The sequence below is a fragment of the Thalia democratica genome, chromosome 3 (genome assembly GCF_965202585.1).
Source record: "Thalia democratica chromosome 3, ktThaDemo2.hap1.1, whole genome shotgun sequence".
Classification (NCBI taxonomy): domain Eukaryota; kingdom Metazoa; phylum Chordata; class Thaliacea; order Salpida; family Salpidae; genus Thalia; species Thalia democratica.
Genome location: NC_139167.1, coordinates 37,505,000 through 37,524,386, shown reverse-complemented (window position 1 = coordinate 37,524,386; position 19,387 = coordinate 37,505,000). Strand labels below are relative to the sequence as shown.

The 19,387-nt window shown below is 29.2% G+C and overlaps 1 protein-coding gene and 1 pseudogene across 1 annotated transcript; both read right to left on the bottom strand.

Moving 5' to 3' along the window:
• Nucleotides 1-282: 282 nt before the first annotated feature.
• LOC145832250 (solute carrier family 2, facilitated glucose transporter member 5 pseudogene) lies at nucleotides 283-1,914 on the bottom strand (annotated as a pseudogene).
• An 11,762-nt stretch (nucleotides 1,915-13,676) lies between these two features.
• On the bottom strand, nucleotides 13,677-15,596 carry LOC145832249 (translation initiation factor eIF2B subunit epsilon-like). The gene is made up of 3 exons (XM_082939570.1): nucleotides 15,274-15,596; nucleotides 14,587-15,130; nucleotides 13,677-14,543 (listed from the first exon to the last, which is right to left on the bottom strand). The coding sequence occupies exons 1-3, from the start codon at nucleotides 15,594-15,596 to the stop codon at nucleotides 13,677-13,679; spliced, it is 1,734 nt and encodes a 577-aa protein (XP_082795696.1).
• Nucleotides 15,597-19,387: the final 3,791 nt, after the last annotated feature.

Genomic DNA, 19,387 nt, shown 5'->3' with positions numbered 1-19,387 from the left:
CGACTGAACTACCACTGGAGCATATTGTTACTAACAAAATTTAAAAACTACTTCAAAAAGATTAACTACTAAAAACTTAGAACAGTCTTTCTATAAGTGTAAAGTAAACAGTTAACAATTAATTATATAAGTATAATACAAAATTACTACTAGAAAAATAAAAAAAGTCAAAAACTAACTAAACCAAAACCAAGTAAAGCTCAGTTATCTCATAAAACTATCTTAGTTATTGTGATTTAAATTTTTATAAAGACTAAAAAATAAATTAAGAAACTAAAAACTTCAACTTTGACTTTCATCTTTTAACAGCTCTAAAACTACATCATTGTCATTGCCGCTTGGAACAGCTTCAACGCCGTTCATTTTTGCAAAAATGCAGTGAATTTGCTTGAAAGTTTTGTTCCTGGTCTCCGGCAACACCACATGCAAGTAAGCCGTGGCTCCCACGCAAACGATCAAGAAAAGCAGAAAGACGTAAGCTCCTGTTGCTCGTTGCATGGAAGGAAAAGATACAGAAACTAAAAAGTTGCACGTCCAGTTCAGCACACAGCCTACTGACATGGCTGCGGGTCGCATTTTCTGGGTGAACATCTCAGCTGTGAGCACCCAAGGTACAGGCCCAGGGCCCAGTGCAAAACCAACAACGTAGAGGATTACAAAAGCCATGGACCAGTAGCTGATACTAGTAGGACTTCGACCAGGGGTGAGAGTGTGTTCGGCTTGCTGGGATTCAAGCGTTGAAAGAGTGATGGTCAGCAACATGCAAGACAAGACCATGTTTGCGTAACCGTACACTATGAGTTTCTTGCGCCCAGCAGGCTCTATTATAAGAATTACTATGACAGTTACAATGACGTAAACCGTGTAAACAGCTACTGAAGTTATGTACTGAGGCTGACCCCTTTCAATGTTGGCAAGGTCAAAGATGGAGCTTGTGTAAAAAAACACTGCATTGATCCCACACAGCTGTTGCGCCACGTGCATTGCTGCCACTGACATCAGCTGCCATTTGACTGACTTCTCCTTCATCAGCTCAATGATTCCAACAACTTTGTTCCTATCAATTTCTCCCTCTTCTTTATACTCTTGTATTTCATCTCTGACATTACCATCTCCTCTCAGTTTTATCAGCGTGATCTCAGTCATCTCATGATCTTTAGCGTCCAGCATCAAGTACCTTGGGGATTCTGGCATGGCAACAGATCCTATTAAAATAATTACTGTTGGTATAATAGTAAACACCAGCAAAACAGGCCACAAGCTTGCACTGCCAAGCAACATTTCTAAGCCGAGAACCCGACCAACCAGAATTCCAATGGTGACAAAAAGTTGACTGATCACCCCAATGGCTCCTCGCCACTGCCTAGGAGCAATCTCAATCAAGTATGTGGGCACGAGACCGGAAGCCAGGCCGGCAAAAACCCCTATGAAAATTCTACCAACAAAAACAACCCATATGGAGTTGGTCGCCTTGCTGATGCTAAAAAAGAACGCAGCAGCAACTGAAAATGCAGTGCTGAAGAGGATTCCTTTTTTTCGCCCAAATTTATTTAGAAAAGTAGGTATGAGCAAGGAACCAATAACTGCTGAAGCAGGTAAAGTTGCAGTGACTATGGCATAGTTCGTCTCCCGCATGTACTGCAAAGTGTCATTGCAAGTTGAAACTGTTATACTCCCATTGCAAGGGTAAAAGTTGAAAATTATTGCTTCTTTCGGCCCACTCAATACTGAAACGTTGTAGCCTAGTTGATAGGATAATCCAATAGCCGCCATTAAAACTCCCACTATGAGTGTAAATGTTACATGAGGCGTTTGTTCAACTTTTCTCTCACAATTGCATGTTCTCACTACAAGAGGGTCAGTCACTTCAGAGTTGATCAACTCGTTTTGAGTATTTATAATGTTGTTACTCATGATATCAACACTGTAAATCTAAGAATGAGTTCTGTTAAGTTTAATTTTTACCCGTAAAAAATGTTGCAAATATTTTTGTTACAAAGATTTTCATATAGTTGATTATAAACCATAAGTAAAACTAAGAGCACTACTTTAAAAAGACTTCTTGAGTAACTAACTCAAAGGTTACTTTTACTTTTTATAAATATAAATCTATATTAAAAGTTTTAATAAATATTAAGAAGTGTTCATAATACTAATGACTATAAAATACTGTCTAACATTTTTGTTATATGTTACTTAACTTTATGACTAAATTTATACACAATTATTCTTGAGACTAAGTCCACCAACATTGTAAAATAATAAAAAATTACATATGTTATTTATTGAAAACAATAGCGCTCATTAAGTTTGGTCTAAGGATCTGGTATACAAAAAAACCTTTTGGTTATTGAGTCTTACACCACATCATGCAATGTATCTTTTATTAAATTTAACTTACTTTTATAGTTTAAAAGACTTTAAAAAAATGTTATTGATTATTATTTTGTATTTGTTGTTGTACATTAGTAAATCTTACTATTTTCAAAAGTTGAGCACAATGAACTACTAAAGACAAAAAAGTGTACATCAGAAAACTAAATACTTTTATAATACTTTACTCTTTTCTCAGTAAATTCAATAATAATTAATAAACTGATTTGTAATTACAAGGAAGAAAGAAAAATGTGGACACTCACAACTATGGTCAATGGATTGGTGTAGAGAAAGACCTTTCGGTCATTGAGCATCACATTATACACTTTATAAAAAATTTTGAGCAGTTTTAGTTAAAACAACAAAAAAGAAACTTAAGATCAATGAAAAATTAATGTTATTTTTTTTTTCAAAGAACTACAATTTAATTTAACTCAAAACTAAATTATTTTTAAAAGAAAAAAATGGTGTGCACTCTTTTTTATACCCATTTCTGCCAATATTGACTATGGAAACCATAGTCTACTATGGGCACCACAGCGTCTCCTCCCCTTAGATTTTAATTTTTACAATAATGTACGTTCACATTTTCCTGTTGCTCTTTTTACAAGAACAACCACAAAAAATGCAATATAAAGTTCCATAATAATATAAAAAGGCTATAACATTAAATAAAAATTCTTAAAAACTACTATTAATTATCTTATAAAATTATTTAAGTTTTTACAATTGATAAATATTTACTTACTCATCAATATCTCTGTACATAGTACTATAAATTCTATGCACACTACTGTGCACAGTTGTAAAATTTTGCAAAATACTGTCAAACACTACCAAAACTTAAGACAATTACAAATTATATTAATATACTATTTATTATTTATAAATATAAATTTTTAGTTTCAATTCATGTCTACCACTCAACAATATAATGTTTAAAAGTTTATCTATACTTGAGCAGAGATTGGCAGGTCTAAAAAGGAAAAATTTTAATATTCTCAAAAAAAACTATTTTTAACTTTTTTTTGAAGTTAAGGGAATATACTACTTAAATTAGTTAAAACTATAACTTTCAGATATTTTTATATCAAATCATAATAAAAAATTTTGGAAATTGTTTGAAATAAATACTTGAGTGCAGCAGTTTGCAAACTCCTGTTCTAGAGTCACAAAAAAAGTTGAAGTGTATAGTTTAAAGCAGGATTTCCCTTGGATTTAATTTTAGCTATCAAGGGGCAAAAAATTAACAAGGAAATTAACTATCAAAGAGGCAATTTTTTTTTCTGTCAAGAGCAAGATTATGAAAAAAATTGGCCTGGTTTAAAGTAACAAATTGAATAACAATAGTACTACATTACCTTTTCAATGAACTTGAATAACAACAAATATATCATCTATTGAAATAACAGCATCAAACTGATTTAAAAAGTTTAAGTTTATTAAACAAAAAGTAGTAAAGAAGATTATATCTCTAAAACTATGATGCATGTCTGAAACTAATTTTTTTAGCACCCCTTAAGGTTTATTTTTAACTTAACAATAAAATCAACATAAAAAATCAAAATTTAAACACATAAATGCAAACTATAATATTATAGTACTTATAAATAGAAAATTAGTCTTAGTAAAACTAGTGTATCATGGAAAGAAATTTGATAATAAATTTAACATGATATATTATTTTTTAAGCCGTAAAATGTTATTGTCAGTTCTGTTTTTAAAATAATATACTTGGGTATAAAAATTTTTAAACTTTGCTAGTTTCCTGCATCTTGTATCATAAAAAAGTCGTAAAGTGATTAAAACTTGCTAGATACTTTTGAAAAAAGAAGAACCAAATAAGCTTGATCATTACAAAAAATTTAAAATGGATCTTTTTATTTTGGAAAAAAAAAACTTTTTAAATTTATCTAAAAAGGTTTCAAACTTATTTGAGTTAGCTTGAGTTTTTATAGAGTTTTAAACTACTAGAGTAGACTAGTAGAACAAACCTGAGTGTGTGATAACCCTGACTGAAGTATAATCTACATAATTTGCACTTATTCATTTTTATTGTCAAGGTAAGTGCAGAAAAAGTATATTTGGAACATCTTTATCAAATATTACCTGTAAAGGCTATGCTCTAACAAACAATTCATATAAAACTTTAAATTATGAAAATTCAAATTTTTATGAAAATATCAGGGTTCATAGAAATTTTTTGGTAGTTTTAGACTTATTAACCTTGATTTAGACTGCATTTTCTCTAACCTGGTAGGCGCCTTTTTGGGTTTAATACCAGAAGAAAATTTGTAGCCTACCAGTTTAGTTATAACTATGTAGCCTATTAATAACAGGAATTTTTGATTAATTTCTTTTTTGAATTTCAAACTATATGTCTACATATGGCCCTGGAAAATAACTTAAAAACTTGAGTGTTCAGAACTTGAATTGACATGTAGCTGTTACAGACATAGTTAACATTTTGCTTTCTGAGTGTTTGGTTTTTGATTTTTTATATGTTACATTAATTACATCAACACTGAAACACTCACTTTATAACACTCTTTTCTCATTGATAAATGTTACTCACCTAAATGCGTAAAAATTGCATTAATGGTCAAGAGATTAATAGTAATACTGCTTGATCTTAATTAAGTCTGCAAAATAAAAATCTCATCATATACATCTCTCAGAAACACCATTTTATTACTCAGGGCATAATTTATTTGACACAACTGTCTAATTACAAAAATCTAACACTTATTAAAATGGAATTCACAACAAAATAATCTACTCAAAAAAAATATTCTAAAAATTTTGAAGATTCAGAAGAAAACTGACATTTTGTCACTATTTCTACACAAATGATTTAGCCTGATGCGTTTAAACCCTAAATTGTATGCTGATAACAAAAAGGAGTGGAAAATTATATGTTTTAAGATTGAAACTAGCACCCAACTATTTTTAAACAAGTTAAGAAACTGTATCTTAAAACATAAAATTTAGATTAAAAGAGTAAAAAATGTACATAGATTTCTTATTCGATTGTAGGTAGAGTGTAATTGGAGTGTAGTTTTGAATAATTACAGTGTTTTTACACCATAAACACTGAACCAATTTATAAAACTTCTCACAGTGGAAAGTATAAAGAAAAATTCCCAAGCAACAAGTATAGTTCAGTTTACATTTTTAGAAGTTTTTGATCTGAACCAATTGATTTGAAATTTATTATATTGTAAAATAAAGGATAGTAATAATATGTAAACAAATTTCAATAATTATTTGTTCAGTAATTTTCAAAATAGTTAGCTATTTAGCTAAAATTGATTTTTATTAAGACATCATAGTTGCCATAATAACAAGGAGGATTAACTTCAAACTTAGATAACATCAAATAAGTATTTAAAAGTACTTATATGAATTTTTATACTTGTAAGTTCAGTAATTTTGTAAAAAATGTTTTTTATGACAAGAACTTTACTACCATTAGATATACATAAAATATACTAGAAGATCTAATTAATAAATTTAATTGTTGTAAAACAACAATAAAAAACATATTAAAAAAATTATTTATGTTTGGTACAAATTAGCATACTTTAAAAAAGTTAAAATTATTACATAAAGTGTTTTCTCTCACCAGTTCATTAAGCTTAGCTGTGAGAGTTTACATTTTTTCTTTCTTTTAGTCCTTTTCCCTTTCACCAGATATTAATTTGATTTTTTATCTATTGAAATCGATTAAAAACGCAACAGAAGATCCAATTATATAAATTTTAAAAGTATTAAACTTGTTTAGAAAAACCTTAAAAAGGTAATTAACACTAACTTAGTCTGTCAAAATTCAAATCTTTCTGCAAAACTGTTGACAACATACTGACTTTTATTTGTATTGAGAAATTGAGAACTTTTGGGGAAGGATTCTAACCCTCGGTTTGTATATTTCACTCATATCAAAACTCACTGTTCTCAACAATAGTTGGGAACAGTAAAAACAGGGCTCAAAAACAGAAATAAGCATAAAAGGTTTTAATAAACTTCAAACAAACCATTTATAGACTAAAAGAAGTACCACAAAAAATAAAATAACAACATTTTCTATCTGATCAATGTATGTGTTATAAATCGTTAAGCTAATTTTAACATAATTGATCAAATAATTAATAATTATATAGTTATAATAAAGTCTTCATTCTTAACAATTTTTTAACTTTTTTGTTAATTTTTTAGAACTAGTTTAATTTAATATAAACTAAATAAAATTAAAATCTTAAGTAATATAGGATATTTTTAATTTTGATATAGAAAGTAAAGTCGTAATCGTCTTAATAATTTTAAATCAACGATAATTGTTCTTAAGCAAACTTTATAGTTTAAAGTAAATTTTTTACCAAAAAAAGTATTTGACGTTAACAAACTCGATCAATTAATTAGTAGTTACAAAAATGTAATAAAGTATTAACTTTTAACTATTTTATAAGTTTTTAGCTAATTTTTTAGATTAAACTTAATTTGATAATAAACAAATAAATTGTAATATTAATTGTATAATCACTTATTACGAACTTTTATAAAATAGTTCTAAGTTTGAATTTGAATAGTCTAACTAAATTTAAATCAACGATAATTGTTCTAAAGCAAACTTTTTCACTTAAAACTAACTTTTGAATTAAAAAAAGAAATTGACGTTAAAAAATTTGAATTTTGGTTTTAGCACAATATTTTAATTATAAACATCGGTATTTACCTTAATTAATAAGATTAATTAATAAAATTGCTTTTTATCAATTGTTTCAACTAAAAAAAAGTTTACAAATTTCTTTTGAATTATAAAGTTAGTTAAATAAAACTGGTATTTAATAGAGCAAAACCGTGAAAATTTCATTTACGGTCTAAAATTTACTAAAAAAAAACTTTTACTAATATGTTTTTTCTATCTTAGCACGTTTACTATAACTGAAACTATATAGGTTGTTTATTAACCAGCCTAGTACACTAAGCATATAAGATACAACCTAGGCTAATTCATTATAATGACTAATTTAACTGAAAACCTACAAATTTCTAGTTTGTTTTCAAAGATTTTGTAAAAACTTATTCATAGTATGAGTAAAAACATAAAAATATTTGAATTACTGTTAACAATTACACTTATTACATTTAATTTTATAATTTTTATTTGAACAACTTATAATAATGGTATGAATAACTATAAATACATTAATCTAAGGTCAGCCTTTCTACACATCATACTATTTGTATGAATGAAAACCATAAAACTTAAATTTATAGCTTGGAGCTTTATATAAAAAAAAGCTTTTAATTTTTTTACAGTCTTAACTGGCTTTTCTTTCAAAATTTTGACATCTAGATCAATGGTTGAGAAACGATTTACACAGGAAAAGGTAGAAATTTTGTATTTATTTTTTCAAAAACTAGTTTTTTGTAAAAATTAACGATTTATAATATAACTAGTTGTAAAAAGTATTTTAAAATACTAGATATAATTCTTTTAGATGTGTCTTGTCTACCTCAGTACCTACTATTTTCCATTACTTTGCTCTTAACAGGTTAATATTTAAAATGTTAAGGTTAAGGACATAGGAAAGATCTAACATTTGAAAAATTTAATAAAAGTGGCTATTATTGTTTACATGACAATTTATATTCAGACAACTTAATTTCAAACAATTCAAATTCTTAAAAAAATATATGAAAGACTCTATCTCAATATTTAACTTAAATTTGAAAAAAATAAAATGTACATATGTAGATTTTAACTGTTCGAAATATATATTCAGTCGTTTGCTAATAAAAGATCGTAGTGAAACAAGTTCACTGGAATACAAATAAAAACAAGCTATACAGTTATCTTCTTTTATTGTACCAACCTATGTTTCTGTGTTTTAAGTAATTAACACACTACAACTGGGTTATAAATGGAAAAAAAAACTCTTATATGTAGATCTTATTAATATCTACAGGCCAGTTTTTAATGTTTTGCAAAAAAAAAAAATGGCCTGCAGATATTAAGGGCATAGGGGGGAGGGGGTAAACAACCTTTTTTGGTTTTTGATCTTATTTTAGATAGTTTTTACTAAGCTACAAGATGCTTTTTACAGATTTAAAAAATTCAAAATAATTATTGAGATATAGCCGGTCAAAGTCAGAGGCAACAATAGGATCCTTATGGGAGGCGCAAACTAAAACGGCAAATAACTAGAAATCACTAAAAATCTATCTCCTCTTACGTTTTTTGAGATAACTACCTCAAATTTTCAGGAAAAGTTCCTTGCAGTATTTAGAAAATTCTGTTGGAACAGAATTTTTTAAAGCAAAATACAAAAATTTTATAACAAGAAAACAAAAAAAAACTGCTTTTTTTGTTTAATTTTTATATAATTTTTTTATTTTTTTAAATTCCTTCCGACAGAATTTTCTAAATATATCATGGAACATTTCCTGAAAGTTTTAGGTAGTTATCTCAAAAAACGTAGGAGAAGATAGAATTTTAGTGAAATAGTCTATTTCTGCCGTTTTAGTTTGCGCCTCCCATAAGGAACCTATTGTTGGCTCCTACTTTGACCGGCTGTATCTCAAAAACTATTTTGAATTTTTTAAATCTGTAATAAGCATTTTTTTAGCCTAGTAAAAACTATATAAAATAAGATCAAAAACCAAAAAAGGGTGTTTACCCCCCCCCCCCCCCTATGCATTTAATAGGACCTACAATATATGTATTTTTTACAATTTGACAAATATACATTACTTTTTTAGTAGTGTCCCTTTCAATTTATTTTAGACAATTTGATTTGTCAGAATTAGAGTTGTCCGAATTTGAAAAATCAACTAAATTTTGAGGTATAACAATTTTTGAAAAATAATTCCGATACAACCGTACAGAATTGAAAAGTTTTAAGGTAAATTTTCTTGAAATTTAAAAAATATACTAAAAGTTTATCTTCTTAATTTTTAAAATATTTTTATTCAAAATTTTAGAAAATATCCTTTTCAATATTACAAACAACTTGTACGAAGCAGATAAAAAAAAAGTGAAAAAATAATTTATAGCCAAAATTGAAAAAAAAAATTGTTTATTTAAAAAAAAAACAGTTGTTGAAAAAGTTTAAAAATCTGTTACATACAATTTTTTTTTTAGTTATAACAATTATTCTGAAATTTTTTAAAACAACTCGTCAAAAACTAAATGAGATAGATTTTTAGTGAAAATGTCTATTTTTGCTCTTTTAGTTTGTGCATTACATTAGAAAACAGTAGAATGCTCTGTGAATAGTATCTCTATAGTTACTTTGAATTTAACAAGCGGTAAAGGAGGATTTGGAGGATTTATAAAATATTTAATAATTTTTTTTAATTTTTTGAGTCCATTATACAATTCGGTTTTGTTTAACATAAAAATGTAACAAGATAGAATTGTGACTTTTAAAAATATGAATTATATTTTATAAATTTAAAAAATAGGGGTGGGGGATCCACTTATGGTATATTATATCTTAAGAGTTTTAACTTAAGTACCAAAAGTTTTTAACAGCTTGAGAAAATTCAAAATAACTTTTGATATATGAGCGATCAAACCAACCACAACATAATAAAATAAACAAACATAACAACTTGAAAAAAAAAAAGTAACTTGTATTAATAAAATAAAGAAAACCTTTTTCTTAAATAAATATGTGTTGTAGTTTACAGTTGAAGTTTGCATATTATAACCAATACTATTTTATATTAAAAAAAAGTGTTAGACTCCTGTATGACCATAAAAAAAGCTTGCATTTCAAGTTTAAAAATGTATTATGTTAAATTTAAATTATATTCCCAAAATAAATAAAATATTTTTGATATGTAATCTCCAATGTTCATAAAATAACTAAACTATTTTATTATTTTTAAAAACAATTTAATGTACATATTTCCAACAAAAAAAATTTGTGGCCTGATGGTGAAGGGGTCTTGTTCACTCTGAGTTGAACATTGCAAGATCAAAACCCAGTGATCAACAAATATACAAAATATAAAATAAATTAAGAATATATTTGCAGTGGTACATTCAAACAAAAACAAACTGATAAATTTACAATAGTACAATACTTAATGCAGTTTAGTTAAAGTGACATTCACCACTTAATCACTATATTAACTACAAGAATGAGTAAAAATTTAATACAAATGCTTTTATATAAGCATACCAACACTTTTTCCTATACTAGGTGTAATTATTTTTGATTTTCATGTTTTATCTATAAACAGCTACTTCTAGCTTGCATTTTAACAAATGAATTTGCATAATTTTAAAAGTGAGTTTTCAAACCGAGAGTTAGAATCCGTCCCGAACTTTTGTTTTAAAAGTAGCTTTAACCACTAATGCTTACAAGACTTAGTAAACAGTTTTACTCAAAGTTAAATTTTTTTTATCTCTGATCAATAAAATAGTTTATTTCTGCAGCTAGTCCCTTTTTTAAATCGCGAGCCACCACACCACCCTGTATATGTATAAAGTTTTTTTTTATCTGCGAGCCGCATTCTTTCTTGGAGCTTTAGTACGCTAGTTAAATAAATTGAAGCTTGTCAGTTAAGTTATATGGAATAACACAATATCAAAGTCTACTAATCTAATGTTTATAAACTGTCAATTATAATAAAAGTTTTTTTTTTAATTAAACATATTAATTCAAAAGTCTTGACCTGTTAAAACAACTAGAAAAATATTTTTGGCACCTTTACATTTGTTCTAGGTTAACTTGTATACAAGTTTTCTAATTTGAACCATACATGTTACAACATCAATAAAGTTTGAGCATAGAGGCTGTATGTTCTACAATCTTAAAATTTTAGATTGTTAAGTGTTTGTATATAAGTTTTAAAACAGCTATATTTAATATATCATATTTATTGCGGCTCTATCTATTAAAAAGTAAAAGAAAAACTGGTCCTCGAATCTGGTGTGCAAAAAATTTTTTGGGTTATCGAGTCGTACACCGTTTGGATACAGCTTAACGTTTTATCCAGGACATTAAACGAATAGGAAAAAATATATAAATGTTTTGATTTAAATCGAAATTGCTTGTTTTGAAATGATTCTACTAAAAAACAGTTTGTATTTATTTTTATTTATTAGCTGAAAATAACTTATAAAAACAGTAAACAACACAAAAACTTGCAATTCTTGTTAAACATTTGTATTTTTTAATTTTTGCTAAAATTATGTGCATTGCAAAGCATTGCTGCAAAAACTGAACTTTTTTAAATCTTGATGTTGCAAATGCTATGAGTTTTTACCATGGGCGGGTTTAGGATTTTGTAGAATGGTTTCACAGACTTTACTTTTTAAATAAAAGAGTATTGTCCTGGACATGACGTTAAACTGTTTTGGTGTATTGTATGACTCGATAATCGAAATAATTTTTGTGCACCAAGTCCGTGGACAAAATTTTTAGAGCTTTTTTTGTCGTATTAATTATAGTAGCTTTAAATAAATAACTTTATTATAAAAGTAAGTGTTGACTATTATTCATAAATTCTCTTTTTATGTTTGCAAATTTTGCTTGCTTTCTATTATTACAGTTTTAGACTTGGACAAGTATTCAAAAGATAGGAGAATAAAAATAATATTTTAAAATAGAAGGAAAATTTTTGTTGTTAATATCATTATTGTTAAAATTATTATAGATTTTTATCTTTTTTCTTATTAAAAGCATAAATTTTATAGTATTTATCTTCATATTTTTTAAAAGTTAAGTTCAGTTTTTGTAAAAATCAACTCTTTAAAATTCTTAAAAAAATGTTACAATAGTTTATTTAACTATTCAAATATTTAATTGTTTTTACTGTTCAAGTTAAACTATTAATGAATTAAAAACTACCATTTTACTTTCTTTAAAGAAGTTGTAACCTATAATTTAAGTATTCACACGTTTGTTATTAGTTTTGTTTATCTACTTTTAAAAGTTAATTTAAAGTTGTATAGATATTTTTTAGTTCATATGTAACTAAACAAGTTTCATAGTACATTTTTAAACACAAAATACAGTTAATTTTCGTCTAGTTTTAATTTTTTTCATTTTTCTTTTCGTTTAATTGATTGTTCATAACTAAAGATCTAAATATTAAAAAGATGAAAAAACTATGTGTAATAGCTCGTAAGAAACTTTATAAGCATGTGGTGTACGACTCGATAACCGAAAGGTTCCTTTGTACACTAGGTCCTTAGACCAAACTTTTATCGTTCAATAAACAATAATTCAATACAAGTTGCTTTCTATAATTTAAATACAAGTTAGTAAATAATTAATTAAAACTAAAGTAATATGTTTTTCTAGTCATTTATCTATACTATATTTTACATTTTCTCAAAAAACTGTTTCTTTAATAATTGTTCTCGCTCAATGAATTAGTCAGCGTAAATAAATAAAAAAACTAAAAAATATTCAAGTCATGTAGAAAGTATTTTAAGCAGTCATTTAACTCTTGGCTAACACTTAAAAATAACGAATTATCGTTTTTTACTAAAAAAAAATTAACGGATGTTAGTCAAATTTGCAGATAGTTTTAGTGGGTAGCTGTCAAATTTGCACGAGCGTACAAAATTGCACGAAGATACTTTTGCACGACGACAATTTTGCACGAGGGGATAAAATTACACGTGGATAAAATTGCACGAAGATACTTTTGCACGAGCAGACGATTTTGCGCGGAGACATTTTTGCACGGGTTGAATTTTTTTTTACTTGCACTCTTACCACTAACCCTTACTCTCGGTCGGTAGTTTTTCTTTTTTATTCTTTTTTTATTATTTTTTTTTACTATCACTGTTATCTCTAACCCTTACCCTCGGTCGGTCGGTAGTTTTTTCTTAGTTTTTTTTCTCTTAGTGTTCTTTTTTAATATTATATTTTATTAGTTATTTATTTTTACTATCACTGTTAGTTGGTACCCTTAATTGTTACCTTCGGTCAGTAACTTTTTTATCTTTTAGTGCTTTTTTTTCTGTATTTTTTTTACCCTCGTGCAAAAATGTAACTCGTGCAAAATTGGCCCTCGGTGTAAAATCGTCTTCGTGCAATTTTATTCTCTCGTTCATTTTTGTGCCCTAGTGCGAATTTGTCTTCGTGCAAAAGTATCTTTGTGCAATTTGGAGCTTTCGTGTAATTTTGTTCTCGTGTTATTTAGTACCGTTCCCAGTTTTAGTAGATATAAGCTGTTGGTTAATACTTGAAGACAAAACAAATTATTAGTTTTATACAAGAATTTAGAAACACGAAACTCAACAGGTAACGATTGTCATTTTGTGAATATTATTAGTAGATAACAACACTGGCTAAAATTTTGAAGCAAAAGCAACTTAAAAGTTTAGACATTGTAACAAGATTGTAACTCTCTGATCTTCCGCATCTGGTCTCGGTAACAGCTCCTCGCCGATGGGCCGGGTTTTCTTCGTACCATTGAACAATGGACTCCGGCTGGACGATGTCTCGCAAGAGCAAGGAGTTGAGCGCGACTGAAAGCGCTCCCATGAAAGTCTCGTTGCGCATCGAGTAGGCGGTCAGCGCCGAAAGCGCCTCTTCTTCCTCTTCCGCGACGTACTCTCTAAGCAGCCCCCCGTACAACTCCGCCACTCCGTCAAACGCCGTTTTCCTCGACGCGCCTCCAGCTCGCAGCTCATCGACGAAACGCTCCATGACGCAAGTGACCACCGCGTTCGTCACTTTTCTCCACGGCGCGTTGTAGCTGAGCCTCGAAGCGTTGATTTCCCGTACGAGGTTCGTCGTTTCCACGTTGGGCTCCTCGACGAGTCTCGCAACCGTCTCCTCGACCTCTCTTTTGAATTCGTCAGAGTCGAGCATCAAGTCCTCATCCGAAGAAGTGCTCTCGTTTTCATCCTCTGACACATAATTCGCGTTGTCAATGGAGATACCCCAGAGCTTGTTGGTCATGTCGGTAGTGTTTTCCAGTGCTAAAATATCTTCACAAAATATGTCAGAATTCAAGGAGTAATGCATGCCTAGGCCGTTTTTTCCAACGTAAGAAATGTCCTTTTCAACTAGTACTTTTGAATTTTTACCTAAGTAATACACAATTATGCTGTTCTGAGGAACTTTAACGTCGTCTGATATTTTCACCCCTGAGCATATTAAGCAGTTGTCAATTATGACGTTGCTTCCTATCTCGACGTCGAAGGAGTTAATAGTCCAAGCTTTTTTCACCAACCTTCACATTGCCCAGCAGCGTTGAATTTTCAACGACGCAACCGCTGCTCAAAATGCAATTGCTACCCACTGCCGATTCGTTTACAGTCACGGAACTCCCAATCTTTGTGTTAGGTCCAATCGTGAAAGTTTTCCCCTTCACAGCAGACGAGAGCTGACAGGTGCTGTGCAAGTAATTTCCTTTCGCGCCAACCTCGTACCCTCCTTCACTCGTTGACGCTGGGAGGTTTTCAGGTAAAAGCGGGCACAGTTTTCTGTTTATGACGTCACGTTGAACCACGCGGTGCCTCGTCAAGTTGATCACTTTGCAGCAGTAACCGGAGCGCAGCAGGTGAACGTGAACCTCCTTGCCCAGAAACTCAAACAGCTCTATCACGTTTTTGATAAAAACGTCTTGGGTGTCAAAGTCAAAGTTGTCGTTGAAAACTTCGATGACTTCCTTGGAGCAAACCCAGACGCCGGGATCAAGAACTCGATAGTTCACGCTGAGCCCCGCACGAAGGACATCGGCACATCGGCATGGAGTGCTTCCTCTCACACTTGGTCTTGTTGAAATAACGCAGCGTGAAATATGCAGAGTCGTAAACGACTATGACGTCGTCTTCCAACTGCCGAAGCTCGTGCTCGGTGCCGACGCCGTCCGTCAGAACCACCGTCAACATGGGAGCGGTCTTGTCAACGGGATGACTCCTCCTCATCAGCTTTCGATAAATCGGCGCTCGACACGACATCGAACGGGATGAATTTGAAGTCATCCGTGACGACGTCGTCCAGTTCCCTGAACACGTCGCCGACGCTGCTCACGTCGTCATTGAGGGGAATCACCTTTATTTCGCCGCACTTGTACTTATGAGCCCACTTTTTGCGGCTCTGCAAATACTCCACCACTTCTTCGCTCGATCGCTGCTTGCACGCGATGATGATTTTTTCAACGCCGCTGCGAAGCAACACGTTCAGGGAGTAGTGGAGAAGAGGCTCGTTTGCGAGATGAATAAAACAATTAGGTTTCATGATCGAATGGAAAGATTCGTTAAAGTCTTAATTTAAAATTGATTTAAGATTTAATTAATTTTTAGTTTAACAAATTTTAAACTTCTTAGTTACTATCTCTCTTACTTACTTTTTAAAAATTACAATTTATTTTGTTTTCATCAATATTTTGATATGTTTAATGCATAGAACTAAAAATATAGTATACAAGTTAAACTAGATACATTTTTTGTTTTATAATCTAAATTCCAAAAAAATTTACTTTTAAAGCGATGTGGTCTTGAAGAACTTTTATGTTACAAAAAATTTTTTATATTTGAATTTAAGTGGTTAATTATCTTATTCTCAAAAATAAACCAAACCCAAAGATGTGTTTTTTCTGTATTTGTGTAATTACGTTTTTATGAATCAAAAAAACAAAAAAATCTAAAGGAATTAAAACACTATACATTTGTATTTTAAAGAGCCAAGACTAGACACTACTAGTTTAAATTTTCGTATACAAATTATCTTATATCAAAGATACTAAATGCTTCTTTATCTCAGCAGAAAAAAAGCTTATTAATCAAAATGTTTTAGCATTATAGGTTTTTAAGCATTTTGGCGTAGTAAAATTCATAAAAACTTGTTTTTAGAGAATATAACGACTTTAAAAACTTAATATCATGAAACACACTTAAAGCTAGTAGTTTTCATTCTAGTTATTTTTCTTCTTTCTCACTAGTAAGTACAATGAAATAGTAGTAACATTATGCAGTAACAAGTTGTTTATTTCATCAAATATTTATTAATAAAATGTATAGTAGTCAACTAATGACTCAAAAGTATTTTAACAGTACACTTTAAACAAACCAGTCTCCTTTATCTAGCACAGTTTAAAATAAAAAAGAAGCATGAAGAGAAAGATTACAAGTTATAAAAGTTAATTCTAGAAATTTTACATAGTATAGGTTTTTTATCAAGAAGGTTTAAAAATTTATAGTTAGCGAAAAAAAATTGTAGACAACTTGAACTTAAGAATAAAATACAGTATTTGGAGTATGTTTTAGAACTTAATATATAAAATATATTCAGTTCATTTATGACAATATAGTGCTTGAGAAGATAAGTTCAAAATAACTGTATCAACTAAATCTGCATTTAATCACCCGCAAGCAATACCCAGATGATAAGTAAAGTTCATTTTGGTGAAGAGGTGCCAACTCTTGGTAATCAGATCATATCTTCATATACACTCAACAAACGTTTTCTTCTCATCTTCCAATATGCTGTATGTGCAAAAAACAACAGTTAGTTAATGACTTAGAAAACCATTTATTTTCGGCTAACTATCCTACTATGTATTGACGGTCATCTATAATGCAAGTGAGTGATTCTCAGGAAGAGCATTGGAGCTAGAAACTTCTTTTATTTGTTTAAATCTGGTCAGTAGTACTCCACAGATGCTCTTCTGTGTTTATCGTCGCCACCTAAATATGTTTGAAAATTGAAGTGTTTTTACAAAAAAAAAGTAGTAAATTTTAAAATAAAAATTTTCAAATAAACTATTACAAAAAAGCTTAAATAATTAAGTAAGAATTAGAAAATATAAGGTGATTTCGTTTATATGATTGGCAGTAAAATTAGACCTGGAAGATAATATGTTAGCTCTGCTTCTAATGGTATTTTTTTCTGCCAGGCCTGACAGACCAAACTAAGTTGCTAGTTTTTTTCTTTTTTTTTGAGCAACGTTATTCCTCCCAGTTCAAAAAACTTGTCTTGAATAAAGTAGTTATAGTGCGTTTATATATATATGTATATATGAGTAACTGTTTTAATTTTAGAAGTATACCACTTGAGTTTTCAAAGAATATAAGAAAGACTATTAACACTACTAACAATTTAAAACAAAAGTAATTGGATTAAACAAAATTTTTAAGCAGCAAAGAGTTTGGTTTTTTACCTTTTTACTTTCTTTCAAGGTAATTAACAAGGTACTGGAACAGCTTATACTTGTATCAAGGTTGTGAGTTTCGATAAGACATTCAATAGCGACAAATTCATATAATTATTTCTACAACATACACCTAATCTAAAAAAAGTTTTTACAATTTCTTATTACACTAACTACTAAAATATACTCATAAAAAAGTACTGTTCAATAATAATCAAAACATGTTTAATAAAAGATATTTTTCAATATATCGTGTTTATAACCGTACTTAAAACTTAGCTTTAAGGTATTTTAAGGGTTGTAAATTAATCTTGATTCACAACCATAAATTTGGTCTTGAAATGAAAAGTACGCTAACTGTTACAAAATGTATATTTTTGATTAAAAGAATATTAGTTGTGCTTGTTTTATAAAACAATGCTTACAGTATTCCATGAGTTCAAGTCAATCTGAGTATACTCTTTGGTGTTGGATTTTTTTTTCATGAATTAATATCAATCGTATAGTATATTATTTTAAAGTTATAATAATAACAATTTAAAAAAAAAACTTCAATGAACTTCACAAAACTTTAAGATAAACAAATTTTAGGTTTTTTTTTTAATTGATTCACGCAAAGCGATCAGCATAAAAATAAGATAGAACATTTTTTTATATACTGTTAAAAATATATACAACACTTACTTTATTAGCATAATTAAGTAGTTTTAAGAATGTAGGTCTTATTTGATCTACTCATGAAAGGGCCTAGACTAAACACTTTTTACTTTTTTGTGTTCTGAAACTTTCATAGCAACACTAAACTTATTACCTCATCCGCATTGGTAAAACCTTTTAATTGTAGTCTTATTTTTATAAAATTTATTACATTAGCACAACTAAATGCATTTTTTTATTCAGTAGAAACCTCATTTAAGAGATCTCGGATTGCATCAGTAGAGTGAGCCTGGCGACATCTAAGTATTTTTTAAAATCATGTCAGTTTTTTTTCCATTCTTTAAGGTCATGTTTGCCTCATTTAAAATAATTTCAAACTTAAGCTCTTCATCTATCTGTTACAAAACCAACTTAGGTTTGTTTTAATTAATTTAATATATGTTTATACACACTCTGTTGTAGTTTGAACCCATCTCTTTAAAAAAATAGAATCTTGTCAAAGGAAAAGTATTTCAGGAAGCCGAGTTAAAAAGTTCTACCCATGAACTTTTGAGCATTCAAAACTGCTTTATATGCAAAATGCTTCAAGTTTGTGTAGAAGAAGTTAAAATATTATACTTGAGTCTATAAATTCTCTACATCGTTTTGTTAATGCTGCAAAGAATTTGCACAAACAGTTTGTTTTAAGAAACATAAAAATTGGTTTATTAATTTTGGTTAAAATAAAACTTGTCAAGTTACTGTCAACAGATAAGTAGTCTGCGAGCTTGTAAATTTATAGGACTTTACTTTTAATTGTCGTCAATTTTCAGTAGTAGATTTATTGAATAAGCATCCGAAAGCGTCAACTTTTTATTTAACCACATACGTATTATCAGCATTTTAGTTTGCTTGGTTTTTACTGCACGGTCTTTCAAACTTGTAAACATGGTTCAGATTTGGAACAAAAACTTAAAATTCAATGTTAAATCTGGCTAGGTTTAATTAAAACTTTGTTACACTATAAAATTATTTATGTGCTTATCTTGAAAATTAATTAACTAACTTAATACAGAATTATCTCTTGAAAAACTAGGAGTAGTTTTGCATCTGATTGCGATGCAGAGAATATATAGTTCTATTGTGCTTCACGTTTAAATCAGTAACTTTTTTGTTGTTCAGTTCGCTAAGGACAAAAAATTTAAATAAACTCTGTGACTTTTTTATAAATTAAACACCCTTA

Coding starts and splice junctions, on each gene's coding strand:
- LOC145832249 (XM_082939570.1), bottom strand. CDS start 15,596: ATGAAACCTAATTGTTTTATTCATCTCGCAAACGAGCCTCTTCTCCAC. Junction 15,131..15,273: donor TCGAAAGCTGATGAGGAGGA/GTCATCCCGTTG, acceptor TATTTCAACAAG/ACCAAGTGTGAGAGGAAGCA. Junction 14,544..14,586: donor CGCTGCTGGGCAATGTGAAG/GTTGGTGAAAAA, acceptor TTCGACGTCGAG/ATAGGAAGCAACGTCATAAT.